The 9,611-nt window shown below is 64.5% G+C and overlaps 2 protein-coding genes across 2 annotated transcripts; one reads left to right on the top strand and one right to left on the bottom strand.

Moving 5' to 3' along the window:
- Positions 1-1,971: 1,971 nt before the first annotated feature.
- On the bottom strand, positions 1,972-6,864 carry ATP6V0B (ATPase H+ transporting V0 subunit b). Its single transcript, XM_035333852.1, has 8 exons — positions 6,703-6,864; positions 5,056-5,104; positions 4,578-4,661; positions 4,090-4,167; positions 3,470-3,539; positions 3,207-3,258; positions 2,642-2,832; positions 1,972-2,286 (listed from the first exon to the last, which is right to left on the bottom strand). The coding sequence occupies exons 1-8, from the start codon at positions 6,767-6,769 to the stop codon at positions 2,260-2,262; spliced, it is 618 nt and encodes a 205-aa protein (XP_035189743.1). The 5' UTR covers positions 6,770-6,864; the 3' UTR covers positions 1,972-2,259.
- Positions 6,865-7,066: 202 nt separating this feature from the next.
- On the top strand, positions 7,067-9,536 carry DPH2 (diphthamide biosynthesis 2). Its single transcript, XM_035333843.1, has 6 exons — positions 7,067-7,208; positions 7,293-7,405; positions 7,636-7,856; positions 7,995-8,633; positions 8,773-8,958; positions 9,057-9,536. Exons 1-6 carry the CDS (start codon positions 7,068-7,070, stop codon positions 9,185-9,187), a joined length of 1,431 nt encoding a protein of 476 aa, XP_035189734.1. The 5' UTR covers position 7,067; the 3' UTR covers positions 9,188-9,536.
- The last annotated feature ends 75 nt before the right edge of the window (positions 9,537-9,611 follow it).

Here is a 9,611-nt window from a genome sequence, read left to right as displayed (position 1 = left end):
GAGCCGCAGGGACACGGGCCGCGCCCGCACGCCGGCTCCGCCCGCCGCCGCCGCCGCACCGGGAGGGGCCGCCCCGCTCCGCCCCGACGGGGACGGGCCTCGGCCGCCGCCGGGCCGGGAGAGCGGCGGTTGGGGTGCCGGGACCCCCACGGGTCCCCTCCTGCCGTGGGCCACCCGCAGCCTTTCCCTTCGTGCCAGCCCCTGCAGGCCGCTCTGCCCGGCTGCCCGCCCGCCCCCGGGGCTGCCCTCCTCTCTACCCCCTCAGGAACCCTTTTGGCCCTGCTCCTGCCCCGTGGCACCCACCCCACGAGCTCTGGTCGCAGCCGTCGCGCTCCTGTCTCCATCTCTCGGCGTGGTTCCAAAGCAGGGGGCATTTTCCCCTTAGAAGAGCATGTCCCAGCTCCCACTGCTGCTCCTATAAATGAGGCAAGGTGCAAGGCGTCGGGCCCCTTTTGAAGCTTTTTCTCCATGCTTGAGCAGCAGGAATTTAGCACGCAAAGTGCAACGCCATGTACCTGGGACAGCACAGTGCAAGGTATGCTCACCTCACCTCATCGGCTGCAGGAGGGGGCCGTGAGCCACCCAGCCACCGCCACACAAGCCCTGGAGGGTCTTGTAATAAATATGTGGGTGAGCCTGCATCCCGTCACAGCTTTGATGCACACGGGCGTGATTCAGAGGGCGGGAAAGCATCTCGCAGCAGGTTTCTAACAGCTGGTGGATGCCTAGCAAGCCAAGCCAAGGCAGGGCAAGGCCCATCGCTGAAGACCAAGCGGATGAGTCTTTCAACAAGGAAGGTGATTAACTCACAGAACAGCTCCTCTGAGGCCAGCACAAGCTGCCCACCCCCAGCACCTCCTTACTGAAGGCAGCTCTGACAGGGCCCACAAGCTTGGTACACCATCTGCCCACAGCACAGAGATCCCACGTGAGCCTGATGTCCCAGAGCACACAGGACAGCATGGAGCAGAGCCAGGACACCAGCAGACCTCAGGGAGGCAGAGCAGAGGCAGCTGCCCTACTCCAAGGGCAAAAAAAGCAGTAGGTATGAATGCTTCCCAGCTCCAGCAGCCCTGCCCCTGCCCGTTGCACCCAGGTGAGAAGAGATGGGCAGCTCCCCGAGTACATCTGCACTGCCACAGAGCAGCACTGAGTGCTGGGGAGAGATGCTCCCCCTACAAAGGTGCGCTCAGGGCACAGGGGGACGAGGCCCTCGTGCTGGATGCAGCAGACTGCAGAAGCATCGGCTCTGCAGAGCGGAGGCAGGAAGACCTTGTTCTTCCCTTCCCCCAGGCAGCACAAGAACTGCAGGCCCAGCTGTCCACAGCCGGCTTTCCCACGCCGCATCCACCGCAGCCAGGGAGAGGGGAGCAGAGCCAGCACAACGTGTCCCCACCCCGGGACCTCTGCCAGGCCCCCTGGGACTGAGCCCCATGGGCACAGGCAGACTGGAGAGCCTCAGCATGCAGCAAACACAAGGCAACTGGCTGGAAGGTGGCCTTGAGGTGGCAAAAGCTTTGTTCCTCTGCCTTTCTGGTGCCCCCCGGCTGCACGGCAGGGGCAAGGACACCACAGGCAGCAGTGCCACGCTCCCTCTCTGTGCTGAGCTACCTGGATGGGAGCCGAAAGGCCCAGCCCAGCTTGTGCCCGTGCCTCCAGCATGGGGCAGCACTGGCACTGGTAGCAGCCTGGCAGAGCCAGAGCGGAGCTGCCTGCTCCTGCAGCCTCCTACTCGCAGCACGGCAGAGCTCTGTGTTCCCACAGCCCAGCAAGGGAGGCTCCTTGCAGGCTGAGCAGGCAGCACGGTTAAAGTGGGGACATGTGGCCTTTTCCCCGTGTGGGGTGGTGCCACCAGGCTCCTGGAGCAGAGCAGGGACGTTGCCAGCAGCACACGCAGCAGGAAGCCTCCAAGCACGGGCTCAGCTCCCCGTGAGCCTCCCCAGGCACGCGCAAAGCATAGGAGGAGCTGCGTCCTTGGACGAGAACCATATTTATTTCACGGACACAGAATTGCACTGGTGATCGATTCTACGCACACTGGGGACACGCAGCAGCACGGCCCCGCGGGGCCAGGCCGCCGGGGCAGAATTCACACAGATACTTGTTTCTTCCGAGGGACCGATTGGCGGGATGGGGCTCCACAGCCAGGCTCCCGCTCCTGCTGCGGGGTAGCTCCCGCCCCAATCAAGGATAGAAACATTAAATAAGTATATACAGCACCTCTTGGGGCGGGCTGGAACAGGCTGGGTGGGACAGGACTCAGTTGCCCATTTTTACTTTAGAAGTCTGGAAAGAAAGGAGACGTGTTAGAGCGTACCCTACAAACCCCAGCCTAGCACCTTAATCCCACTCAAGCACCCCAGGACTGCAGGCAGATAATTGGCCCCACCAATAAGCCACGAGCATTAAACAGGGTGCACCTAAGGTGACACCCTTGGTGACAGTTGCTCTTTGGGCCATCTGAAGAGCTTCACTGCCACCCAGAGGCACAGCACCCCGTGGGGACAGCTGTCACCCCAAACTCCTCAAGCAGCCTCAGCTTCACAATGCAGAGGACTGTGCTGGAGCCCAGGTGTTTGTCACCTCAAGGTGACAGGCACCTTGTGCTCACGTAAGCCCCAAGGCCCCAGGAGGCAGGTACCTGCAGGATAGCAACGATGACCCCGAACAGCCCTATGGCACTGCCAAAGATCTCCACGATCAGGATCTTGACGAAGAGGCTGGCATTCTGGGCATCAGCCAGGGCAGCCCCGCTGCCCACGATGCCCACGCACACTCCGCAGAAGAGATTGGACAACCCCACAGTCAGGCCAGCCCCGAACATGGAAAAACCTGTGAGAGATGGACACTGCAAGAGCAGGGGGTAACCCCCTTCCTCCTGCAGCCGGGGCACACAGAAGCAGCAGCAGCAGCTCTGGCTGGAGACAGTGGGAGAACCAAAGCTGAGAAGTGGCTAGGGAAGGTAACCAAGCAGCCACTTTGGGGCAGAAGAGACATGCCTGCTGTCCACAGCAGCAGGAAGAACCCTGACATCGTTCACGCGGGGCTGACAGGCTCTGCTTGGATGGAGCCTGTCGGCCTGAAGGTCGTGGGGCAGGTGAGCTGGGCCCTGCAGTCCCACACTGAAGGCAGAGGGAGCAGCAGGAGGCTGTGGTGAGAGGGAGGCGAAGCTCACAGCAGCACCACCAGGGGCTAGCAGTCCTTACCTGCATGGTAGTTCCTGGCTCCAATCGTCTCTGGGGTGACTGCAGAGAAAGGCTGAGAGAAAGGACAGGGCCTGGGTTACCTGCGTGCTGCCCCATCTCACCCTTCAGTCTGCACAGCGACCACCCCACAGACTGCCAGCCCAGGGGCTCCCAGAGCCACGACAGCACCCCAAGTCCCCAGGGGGCCATTGCTCACATCGCAGGCCCACGTCCACCTGCCTGTCCCCACCGTGGCCCTGGGGCCAGCCCAAATCCTCCCGTACCTCGGCCATGTTACTGATGACGATTGCCATGATAATCCCATAGATGGCCACAGCCTCGCAGAAAATGATGCTGTGGGAGAAAGGCAAAGTCTGACCGCAGCGTCCCAGGCTCTGAAACCCCACCCCAAGCAGCACATTTCACTTCATGCCCAGTCAGACCCCTCCACAGCCCTCTCTGAGCCTGCCCCACTGCTGCCAGGGGCAGAAGGGCAGCCCAGACCACCTCTCGCACAAGGCAGAGCTGTGAAGCATGAACGCTGCGTGCTGGTTGTGCTGTGCCACCCCAGAGACCTGTGAGAGCCCTGTGGGAAGCACGTCCTGGGAGCCCTCCGCTCCACCAGCCCCTTCCGGGAAGGGCTGCGCATGGCCTGGGGAGCCCCTGCCCAGGGCAGGATGCGTGATCCCCGGGTGTTTGTTTTGAACACACTGGGCTCATTCACTGCGTGATATCACACCACTTGTGACCCTCCGAAGCAGTACTCGGCCTCCTTTAGGGCTCTTTGTTTTGAAAGCAAACAGCAGCAGCAGCTCAGCAAGGAACGGCCTACCAGCAGCACCCAGTGACAGGGTGCTGGGACGGCCCTGCCCAGGTGAGGCATTAACCCCAGACCCACACCTACCTGACCAGGTTCTTGGTTTTGATCCGAGGGGCTTTGACTCCGCCACCGATGATGCTGGAGCCTGTGATGTAAATCCCCCTGTGGCAGACAAGGGTGGTTGGAGGAGGGCCTGGCACTCGCTGAAGGGCTCAGGAGGAAAACCAGGATCTTCCAGCTGAGCGAAGAACCGGGCATGCAGCTGGGGGATGCTGCGGGCTCAGCCGCAGGGCCGTAGTGGTCCCGGACACTGCCAGCTACACCAGCACAACAGCTGGGGCACAAGAACAACCACTGCACAGCCCCCAGAGATCACGGGACATCCCTGCCTCTTCACACCCTTGCAGCCTGCAAGGTAGCCTGCCCAGCCCCACCGCTGAGGTGACCCACGCAGCCCCACGGCTCTGCACACACACGCTGTGCTTCCCCTGCCCGGCTGCAGGAATCCACAGCGTACACACAGCCACCCAGATGGGACAGCAGGAGCCTGCTGAAGAGCCAGCCCCACTCACCAGGCAGCACCCACCACGGACAGGGAGATGGCCAGGCCAATGCCCAGGTTGGACCACATGTAGGGAGAGGTCTCCGTCAGGAACCTGGGCAGGAAGAAACGCCCCGTGGCAGCGTGCAGGCAGAACCCCCCTAGCCACGGTGCACAGCCCCAGAACAGGCACCAGGCAGCCCATCACGCCCACCGCACAGCCCAGGGTGGGCTGGGCACTGCCAGACCGAGCGACACAAGGGCACCCTGGCTGCAGTCACTGAGCCGCAGCACCCTGGGCAGGAGCAAGGTCAGCTGCAGCAGGGTGAAGTCTACGCCTCTCGTGGAGGGGACACACCACTTGTTGCAGGTCTTGCTCCCCTGGGACGCGGTGACCTCTGCCTGTCACTTGAGAGCGAGCGCTGCAGCCACCAGGTACTGCCAACAGCCGCCCTCCTCGCGCAGCCCCACGCTCGGCAGGGGGGTGCCGGTATGTTTCGGGAACTCACCAGGCCACATCGAAGCGGAAGCCCAGGTCAAATATTGTGTAGCAGATCCCTGGAAAGCAAGAGTGACAGGAGAACCTTCAGACAGGCACCAGCTGTGCTGCTGCTGTCTGCCCACCTGCTGGGGCCCTGCAGCTGCTGGGCAGAGGCGAGGAGAACAGCACGCAGGAGGGCTTCTGGCAGGACTGGGTGCATGGTGCCGAGGGGCAGGGTGCCCCTCCAAAGCAGCCCCACGCCCCAGCACCTCCTCCATCTGCATCACCCAACAGCTCAGCCCCGCTGGAGAGCCCCAGCACCGGGCAGTGAGCTCCTCTCTGTCACAGCAGGGATGAGGAATGAGGCTGTGCCCTGACCCATCATCACATGCCGCTCTGTCACCGTCCAACCAGGGGCTGTTCCGCTCCCGAGGAGCCCATAAAGTGACAGCAGCTGCAGTTGACCCCCTGCCCTCATTTTTCCAAGTCTAGAGATGTTGGAGACGCATCTGCTGAGCTCAGAGTTTCCTCCAGGGCTAGCCATTTGCAGAGACATTTGCACTCCAACACAGGCAGCAGGTATCAAAGCACGGGCTCTAACACAAGCCCCTCTCCCATGCTGGCTTCCCGTGCAGGGAACCCAGCAGCACTGAGGTGTTTGCACCCAAACCTTGCCATGTTCTGAGCCCACAAACAGTGAATGAGAACACAGCTGCAGACAAGGAGATTTGCTCTTTACATGACTCACAGCTAAAAAAGAGACTGTGACCTGGCTCTACTGAAGAGATAAACGCAGGCAGTGTCACGCTGCCTGTGCCCTGCCAGATAGAGGGTTAACAGAACCAGGAGGATGCACGAGTGCCGCCACCACCCCAAAACGGGAAGCAGTAACTTCGGGAAGCAGTAACACTGGTCACTGCTCCTGTCTGAGGAACAGGGCTGGCCCCTTGGAGCCCACACAGAAATGAGGAACAGTGCTGCAGCCATGGAGCACAGAGCGAGGCCGCACCCCTCCCACACGCCTGCAACCTTCAGGGCTGACAGCCTCAGCACTGCCAGGGCTGGGCCCACCAGGCTGGCACCGGTTTGTGTTGTGGTTCGCTGCTGGCGGAGCAAGGAACCGAACCCAGCCAGCCTCAGCTGCCCCCTGTAATGGGGAGAGGCCAAGAGGAGCTGCATCCAGCTTGGGGAGGAATGGGGGGGGCACCTTCCACCTCCTCAGCAGCGGGCACAGCCTCGGGTTCGCAGCACAAGGGAAAAAGGGGTGAAAGACGTGAAAGACCCTTTCTTGTGAGTTCTGCTTACCAGCCCGTGTGACTCAGAGGGCACTGGGACGGGGCCTGGTGTCCCCTCACCCTGAGCCAGGTCCCTGCCAGCCTGCGCTCACCTCACCGGCAGCCCTGGGCACCGGGTGCCCCGTTACCCTCCCCCCCCCCACCCCGGGGCCCCCCCCCCCCGCCCCCAGCCCTCTCACGGCCCCGGGCCTCCCTCACGGCCCCCTCACGAACCGGAGCTCCCCAGGCCGCCCTCACGGCCCCCGCCACGGCCCCGGACCCCCTTACGGCCCCCTCCCGACGCGCCCACATCCCCCTCCTGCTCCCCCAACAGCCCCCTGACGGCCCCCAGCTCCCCAGGCCGCCCTCCCGGCCCCTCCCGGCCCCCCGCCGCCGCTCACCGACGCCGAGCAGCGTGGCCCAGAAGGCCAGGCCGAGCCCCGAGTAGAGCAGCGCGAGCCCCGTCATGGCGGCGGCGGCGGCGGCACCGAGCGGCACCGGCGGGGCGCGAGCAGCGTCACCTGACCCGAGCGCAGCGCCCCGCCGGAAGGCACGTGACGCACCCCCCCCGAAACCTATTGGCTGCGCCGCCAGGCAGCCTCAAGAGAACTACAGAGACCACAATGCACCGCGACGAGCGCTTCGTTCTATTGGCTGTTTTCCTCCCGGGGAGGGCGGGGACGGGCTCCTATTGGCCCCGCCCTGGAAACGGGCGCAGAGGAAGGGGTCCCGCGTGCGACCGGGGGGGCGGGGGGGGGTGGTCGCCATGGCGACGGCCTTCTGCACCGACGGCGAGGCCGCGCTGCGGCGGGCGCTGGGCCCGGCCCCGGCCCCGCGGGGGGACATCGACGGCTGCTACGAGACGGGCCGGGCGGCGGCCTTCGTGCGGGGGGGCGGCTTCAGGAAGGTCCGTGGGGGGTTCTGGGGGGCTGCGGGGGGTCGCACGCCGCCCCCCGGTGCCTCACGCCCGCCCCCCCTCCCGTCCCCTTAGGTCGCCCTGCAGTTCCCCGACGAGCTGCTGCCGGACGCGGCGGCCGTGGCGGCCCGGCTGGAGGCGGAGAGCGGGGCCGAGGTGTCCGTGCTGGGGGACACCACGTACGGCAGGTCGGTGTGGGGCTGTGGGGGGTGGGTCCCGGGGGTCCTGCCCATCTCCGTGGGGCACACCGGGGGCTGTGGGGCTGCTCCTGCCCTGCCTGGGGGGCTTGGGACAGCAGTGGCCGTGCCAGGAGGACCAGGACACGCAGCCCGTGTGCCCCCTGGTAGGTGCTGGGTCCCCCAGGCTGATAATGCTGGGTGTCCCCCCCCCAGTCCGTTAATGCTGGCTCTCCCCACAGCTGCTGCGTGGACGAAGTGGCCGCCGAGCACGTGGGTGCCGAGGCGGTGGTGCACTACGGCCCGGCCTGCCTCAGCCCCTGCAGAAAGCTCCCGGTGCTGCACATCTTCGGGCAGCAGCCTCTGGATGTCGGGCGTTGCGCAGAGGTCTTCCGGGAGCTCTATCCTGACCGGCAGAGCCGCGTGGTGGTGCTGAGCGACGTGGTCTATGCCTACGCGATGGGTGAGTGGTAATGCTGGCAGTGCTCTGGGCTCTGCAGAGCTGCTGGGGGGAAGGCACCAGGCAGAGGCTTTCCAGGTGCCATCAGCCCTGATTTCTGCTCTGCACCCGTATTTCATTCTCCCTCTTCTCCCCCTTCAGGTGAATTGGAGCAGCAGCTGTGCCCCGAGTACCCCAACATTGTCTTCTCCCAGGTGGTGTGTGGGGACCCCCCTGGCCCTGCGCCGCCCGGGGAGGTGCGGCAGTTCGGCCGCCAGTTCCGCATGGAGGCAGCAGGAGGGCTGCAGGACTGGGCCATGTTCTACGTGGGAGCCGAGGGCCTGGCCCTCACCAACTTCATGCTGACCTGGAACCGCTGCCCCTTCAGCTCCTTCAACCCCGCCACCGGCCACGGCCGCCGGGAGACCCTCAACGTCAACCGGGCCCTGATGCGGCGCCTCTACCTGGTGGAGCGGGCGCGGGACGCCCGCGTGGTGGGCATCCTGGTGGGCACCCTGGGCGTGGCGGGCTACCTGGACGTGCTGCAGCACCTCCGCCAGCTTCTGCGCTGGGCTGGCAAGCGCAGCTACACGCTGGCCGTGGGGAAGCCCAACCCTGCCAAGCTGGCCAACTTCCCCGAGGTGGACATCTTTGTCCTGGTGGCCTGTGCTCAGAACTCCTTGCTAGACTCCAGCGACTTCTACCGGCCTGTGGTGACCCCCTATGAGCTGGAACTCGCCTGCAACCCGGCCCGGGAGTGGACGGGGAACTACCTCACTGACTTCCGAGACCTGCTGCCAGGTGACAGCTGAAAATCAGCTACGGCCACCCTCCTGGGGAGCATCACACCCGGCCTGGAGGCTGCCGTTGCCTCTGTGTACACCGGGGAGGGGGGGGGGGAAGACACACACACAGGGCTAATGGTGCTATTTCTCATCAGGTGCCTGCGCACATGTTGAGCTGCCCCCAGCCGTGCCTGCAGCAGAAGCTGTTCCCGACGTCTCGCTGATCACAGGGGAGATGCGTGCTGCCCACCTCTGCGACCTCCCAGCCACCCAGCTGCCCCCCAGCACCTCCCTGGCCTGCAGGGACCAGACTCGGGCCCTCGCGGAAATCAGCCCCGCTGGTTTGTGGTTTGGTTTCATGGTGGGGCCGAGCCCTAGCGCGGGGCAGTGCCTCCTCCCTGCTCCCCAGTAACAGCTCTCCCTTTCTCTCCCCTCCCAGCCTCGTTCCTGGAGTCCCGCAGCTGGCGGGGCCTGGAGCAGCAGCTGGGGAAGACGCCTGTCTCCAAGGCCGTGCAGGGCCGGCGAGGCATTGCCATTGCCTACGAGGACGAGGGCCGTGAGCAATCCTGATGTGGCGGCAGCACCAGCCCCTAGCCGGGGGGGGGGGGGGCTGTGCTGGATGTCGCCTCTCACTGGGTATTAGACCTGTGAGGGGCTCACGAGGGTCCAGAGCTGGCTCCAGGTAGGGCACACATTGTGTGCGTGCTTCTCAGTGCCCACAGAAGCCCTGGGCTGGGGCAGCAGCAGGGCCAGGACAAGGCACTTGGCCCAACCCTGGCCACCGAGGGCTCCCTGCAGCACGTGGTCCGTAGGAGCTTTGGCCCTACGAGGGATGGTTATGGCTTCATGGGAGCTGACAGAGCCAGGAGTCTGGGCTTGTGGGGGTTCCTGCTGTTAACTAAAGCTCAACTGAAAAGGAGTTGCGTGTAAATTGATTTGTCTTCTAGGATCAAACACGGGCTGAAGAGTACATACGGGGGCCCTGGAGCAAAAA

The sequence above is a fragment of the Oxyura jamaicensis genome, chromosome 8 (assembly GCF_011077185.1).
Source record: "Oxyura jamaicensis isolate SHBP4307 breed ruddy duck chromosome 8, BPBGC_Ojam_1.0, whole genome shotgun sequence".
Taxonomy (NCBI): Eukaryota; Metazoa; Chordata; class Aves; order Anseriformes; family Anatidae; genus Oxyura; species Oxyura jamaicensis.
This window is presented reverse-complemented; position numbering and strand designations above follow the sequence as displayed.

Coding starts and splice junctions, on each gene's coding strand:
- ATP6V0B (XM_035333852.1), bottom strand. CDS start 6,769: ATGACGGGGCTCGCGCTGCTCTACTCGGGGCTCGGCCTGGCCTTCTGG. Junction 3,540..4,089: donor AAAACCAAGAACCTGGTCAG/GTAGGTGTGGGT, acceptor TTTCTCCCACAG/CATCATTTTCTGCGAGGCTG. Junction 3,259..3,469: donor TCATCAGTAACATGGCCGAG/GTACGGGAGGAT, acceptor CCTTTCTCTCAG/CCTTTCTCTGCAGTCACCCC.
- DPH2 (XM_035333843.1), top strand. CDS start 7,068: ATGGCGACGGCCTTCTGCACCGACGGCGAGGCCGCGCTGCGGCGGGCG. Junction 7,406..7,635: donor GGGGACACCACGTACGGCAG/GTCGGTGTGGGG, acceptor CTCTCCCCACAG/CTGCTGCGTGGACGAAGTGG. Junction 8,634..8,772: donor CTTCCGAGACCTGCTGCCAG/GTGACAGCTGAA, acceptor ATTTCTCATCAG/GTGCCTGCGCACATGTTGAG.